This window comes from Fonticula alba (genome assembly GCF_000388065.1).
Source record: "Fonticula alba strain ATCC 38817 unplaced genomic scaffold supercont2.3, whole genome shotgun sequence".
In the NCBI taxonomy this organism is placed as follows: Eukaryota; order Rotosphaerida; family Fonticulaceae; genus Fonticula; species Fonticula alba.
The window spans coordinates 3,346,295-3,351,479 of record NW_009242973.1 but is presented as its reverse complement, the minus strand read 5'-3'; the positions used below and the strand labels follow the sequence as shown (position 1 = coordinate 3,351,479).

Here is a 5,185-nt window from a genome sequence, read left to right as displayed (position 1 = left end):
TGGCAGACTTGTTCATGTAGCGAGAGATGGACTCGTTGAAGAGGGCGGCCTGGATGAGGGGCGGGGGGTGGGGAGGGATGAGACATGGCCCGGGGAGAGGGGGGGGGGAAGGGGCGACAAAGGGCATGGCGAAGCACAAGTGCGCATTGGGGGGGAGAGAGAAAGACGAGAAAGCGCGCGCGTGCGTGCGTGCGTACCGCGGCAGCCGGCTCAAGGGTCTTCTTGCCGGAAGCAGCCAGGACATCGTAGGCCTCCTTGAGGGCATGGCTCATGAAGAGCAGCGGGTCCTCCGGACGGTGGAACAGGACCACGGTCATGAGGTGCTGCGCGCCGGAGTGACATGCAGAGGCAGCTCAAAGCAGTTAGGGGAAAGCAGCGGCGAGGACCCGGGGGGGGGGGCGGGGGCCAGTGGCAGGCAGCGGCAAAGTGGGCAGGAGGCAGGGCCCGGGGCGCACGTTCAGCAGGGGCTCAAGCTGGTGCATCGAGAGGTAGTCCTTAAGCGACTGGAGGTTGTTGTCCTCAGCCGCGCCGACGGCGGTCGGCTGAGAGGCGTTGGTGGGGCCGGACATGGTGATAGAACAGACTCCACTGTATGTGCGTGTGTGTGCGCGCGCGCGCGCGCAGGGGAGGGGGACCGCGGAAAAGAGGGCGAGAAGGGTGTCAGGGGGCGATTGGCCGCGAGGGGGAGCGGAGGAGAGGGCGAAACGGGCAGCACACGAACAGTGGGCCAGAGACGAGAGGGGTGGACGGGGGGGGGGGAAGGGTGGACGGGGGGAGGGGGGGCGATGAGGGCGCGGACACTGGATGGGTAAGGGAGAGATGGGAAGGATGGGAGGAGGGTGGTGGGGGAGAGAGTTCTTTGTGTTGGGCCTGGCGACACGTGCAACTAGAGGGGGCCGCTCTTCAGCGAGCGAGAGAGAGAGAGAGAGAGAGAGAGAGAGAGAGAGAGAAAGAGAAAGAGCGCCGGCACCGCTCCTCAGGGGCGCGACCAGCCGCCCTCCCCCCCTCCCCGGGCGCTAGCTCCTTGGGTGCTGGGGGCCACAGCTGGGGGCTTGGGGCTCCTCTGGCCTCTTTCCCTCACCCTCAGCATGGAGGGGGGAGGGGGCAATGCGCCCCTGGACACGGAGACTCGCGCGGCCAGGGGGGCCGGACAGGGGGCGGAACGCATACTTGCCGGAGGCCGGCTGCGGGGCGGGGCGGGCATGTCTACCCGGGCGGGTGTAGGTGTGCGCCTGGGTGGGTGGGTGTGTGTGTGTGTGTGTGTCTGGGATGTGTTTGTGTTTGTGTATTGCGGGCCGCCGGGAGGCCACCCGCCCGGGCTGGGGGGCGCTGGGGCTTTGGCGTGCAAGCGCGAGAAGCACCGCGCCGGGAATTGCATCACACGCGCCAGGCCGATACATGGTCGCCCGAGGAGGGGCGGGGGGAGGATGTCCCCGCAGGGCCGAGCGCCGGCCCGCGGTCCGGACCAACCCAGGTCGGCTCGGACCGGCCCGGTGACATCCTCGTCATCCGTGCCACCGCTCGGGGAGCGGCGAGGGCGTGGCGGGACGCTCGGGGGGGGGGGGGGGGGGGGGGGGGGGGAGCGGGGGGTCGGTGCCGCTGCCGGGGGCAGGGGCACATTAGCATCTCCCGGCCGCTTGGCGCCGCCAACCCCCCACTGTCTGGCGGGCAGGAAGAGGGGGCGCTGGGCCCGATGTGGGCCCATCCGGGAGGATGCCGCCCCCGCCCGCGCCAGGGATGCGTGTGCCAGAGAGTGCGGGTGTGCGTGTTTGTTCGCCAGCATGCGTCCCCTGCGAGACAATCCGCCCGCGAAGCAAGTGGGAGCGGGTGGCCTCGCGCCTCTAGCCCCGGCCCCGGCCTCCCCCCGTCCGGGCCCCGCGGTCGGCAGGGACATTCTCGGCCCCCAAGCGGGGGAGAGGGACCGGGCGCGGAGGAATGCGCTGCGAGCACACGCCAGTGGCCCGGCCCCCTCCGGCCTCAGGGGGATGTTCCCCCGTCTGTGGGTGGTGAAGTCGCGAGCGGCTCCCGGCGGTGCAGCCCCCCCTCGGCGTGGCGGCTGCTGGCGTCCCGCGGCCCCGGGGCGCCCTTCTTGGCGGGCACGGGGGGGGGGGGGGAATTAATGCCCTGCCCCCTGTGGCGGCCGATCGCCGCGCATCGTCTCCCATTCTTACACACGCACGCACGCGCACACCTGCAGGCGGGGGTGCTGCATCAACATGAGGGAGACGGGGGGGGGCGGGGGGGCGGCTTGACAACTGCCTCTCGGCAGTGCCCGGGGCCGGCCCGTCCCGCCCGGGCGCCGCCCTCGTCGGAGTTCGCACCCTGAGGCCCGAGGCGGGGAGAGCCCGTCGCCCGCTGTTCGCCGGATTCCGGTCAACAGGCGACAATGGATGACTCCAGGCCTGGTGGCCCCGGGGCGAGAGCTCGCCCCTGAGCGGGCGCGCATCCCCGATCAGAGGCTGGCAACGCGAGCCGAGTGTAGTACCGCGCCCCTCTGCCTCACAACGGGCGTCAGACGTTGTCCCTTCCCTCGGCCTTCCGGCCCCCCCCCCCCGCTCCTCGTCTTGTGTTCGGGGGGCGAGCGGACGAGGCGCCAGCGGGGCGGCCAAAACCTCGGCCCAGGTGTTTCTCCCCAGGCCGAGGCCCGCCCGTTGGCCGGCGACCACCAGCTGGTGAGGGACAGGATGCTGGGGGGCGGCGGGAAGGGGGGGGGGGCGCTTGCCGGCAGCCCCCGCCGCCAAGGCGGGCCAGGGGAGTTCGCCACATTTAACGAATGCTGGCGGGCAGACGCCCTCCCCCGGGTCCGCTCCGGCTCCCGGGCCGGAGCAGCGCGGGGGCCTTCTTCCCTGGCGCGCGCGAACCGGTCGCCAGACACCCCGGCACACGCAAACGGGGCGCGCTCACGGCAGAGGGCCAGCCCTCGCGCTCGGGGCCCGAACGCGCGGGGGGGCGGGGCAAGGCCGTCAGCCAATGCCCCCCCCCCCCCCCGCCCCCTGCGTGTGTGGTCGGCGACTTTAAGGGTGGCCTCCGGGCCCCTCTCTCTTGCCCCACCAGCGGGGAAGAGGGGGGCGAAGGGTGCCGGCCCCTTGGCGGCTCGTGGGAATACCCGGCAAGACGGCCGGGGGGGGGGGGGGGGCGGATTGGCCTGGGGCGTTGCTCCGTGGTCGTCGGGCACAAACACCAGGTGCCGCGCGGGTTCGCATCCCGAGCCGTCTCGCTCCCTTCTGAGGGGTTTTTTATGTGGTGGCTATTATTTTCGCCCGGATTTTCGCCGCACGCCCCCTCGCCTGGCTGTGTCCTCCCGGGCGCGGCTGATGCCCGTCTCCCTGGCCGGCGTGCGCACACACACACACACACACACACACACACACACACACACACACGCACGCCGGGTGTTTACATGCCCCGCATGCCGCTGGCCTGTTCCCCAGCCGAAGGGCGCCTCCGCGGGGCCCGGGCAACTGGTGAGCTCATTCTACTACTTTGCGCATTCCACTTGGCCGTGTCCATCGGCATCCGGCGCATGCTAAAAGCCGGCAGTTCCCGCTCCTTGCCCCCCCCCCCCGCTCCCGTTCCCGGCCGCCCCGGGCGCCAGGAGGCCAACGATCTTCACATCGACAAGGATCCCTGAAACACCGGCTCCAGAGGACGCGTGGAGGCCCGCGGCATGTTTGCTGGCCACCGTGTGCGTACAGGGCGACAGGAGGGACAGCCGGGGGCGCAAGGGGGCCGAGGACCAGCTATCTTGTCCCCCGGCCTCCCTCGCGCCTGCGCCCCTGCACCCGGCGCGGGGCGGCGGGAGGGGGGGGGCGAATTGTTGCGCTCGCTTGGGAGGCCCCCCCGTCCCATTGTTTTCATGGCTTCCCTGTTCGCCAGGACGCCGGCATGCATGTGCGTGCGCCTGTGCGCCTGTGCGCCTGTGTGCTGGGCCGCAGTGTTTGCGAGTGCGCGCGGCCCCCGGGCCCCGCGCGGTTGTATGCGTCCGGTCGCCTTCGCGGCCCGGGGCGCCAGCAGGCGCCCCTTGGGGGATATTGGACCCCTCACTCTCGACAGTCCGCCGGGGTTGGGTGTGTGGGTGTGTATGCGCATGCATTGGTGTGCGCGCGCTCGGATGCCGCCGTGAATGTCCCCCCCCCCTCCTGCCCGCGGCGGCGCGGGGGCGCCCTGGCAGGCCGGCTGATGGCAGGCCGAACGCGGTTGGCAGGCGGGGCCACGCCTTGCTCCCCCTTTGGCCCTGGCGTCCGCGCCCCCGGCCCGGGGCCCGGAAGAGGGGGTCCGATCACCCGTCGTGGTCTGCGCCGGGGTCCGTGTGTGTGTGTGTGTGTGTGTGTGCGTGTGTGGTACCCCCGTTCGCCGGGCCCCAGGCCGCGGGGCCCAGGGGGAGAGTGGTTTGCCGACCCAGGGGCGCACGACGACCTGCCGGGGAACCTGTCCTCGCACCCCGCGCCCCTGCCGTCCTCCGGGGTGCGGGGCGACGGGGAGGGGGGGAGGGGCGGGTACAGCGCCCCACGCCCAAGCACCGCGGCTGCATGGCTCATTTCCGTGCCCGGTGAGTACGAGCCCCGGAGCCAGATGCCCCCGGTCCCCCTGTGCTCCTGCCGGGGGGGGGGGGGAGGGTGAGGGGTGTGCTGGGCCTGGTGAGCCGGCTTAAGACCGGCCTCGAGACGGGCCGGTCGTTTTTCCGAGAACTGGCACACGCCCGCAACCGAGGCCAGTGATACTCTGTTCCGGCCCCCACGAGCCCCATGCGTGCTTCGTTCCACACCAGCTTTCGCTGTTCCGTCCGCGGCCGCCCTTGCTCGGTGTCTCATTGTCCCTGGCGCCTCAGTGCTGAGGGCGGGGGGGGGGGGAGGGGGGGAGGAATTTATCGCGACCTTCCGGCTCCCCCGGACACCCCCTTGGTGCATCCGCCGATCTGGCGACCGGGGGTGGGGGGGGGGGGGGGGGCCGGGCGGGGGGAAATCCACCGGGCCCCCCCCGCGGGAAGGTCCCCGGCGCGCGCAGCCCCCCCCCCCGGTCGCCTGTCAGGCCCCCCCCCCCCGGGTCCCAGGCTGGTCCGCGCCCCTGCCCAGGCGCGCGCCGCCCACCCAGGCCGACGACCTTGGCCTCCCCCGTCCGGCCGGTGAGCAGACTGGCTGGCCGGCGTCGCGACCGGCCTCCCGCGCTCAGGGGAAGCCGCGCGGCC

The 5,185-nt window shown here is 72.4% G+C and overlaps 1 protein-coding gene across 1 annotated transcript in view; it reads right to left on the bottom strand.

Moving 5' to 3' along the window:
• Positions 1-569, bottom strand: part of H696_02495 (hypothetical protein) — a gene marked incomplete at both ends in the record, with an annotated part of 2,839 nt that extends 2,270 nt beyond the window's left edge. Inside the window, 3 exons of the mRNA XM_009496403.1 lie at positions 33-49; positions 198-323; positions 456-569. Coding sequence (XP_009494678.1) covers positions 33-49; positions 198-323; positions 456-569 — 257 coding nt within the window. The remainder of the gene's footprint in view (positions 1-32; positions 50-197; positions 324-455) is intronic.
• Positions 570-5,185: the final 4,616 nt, after the last annotated feature.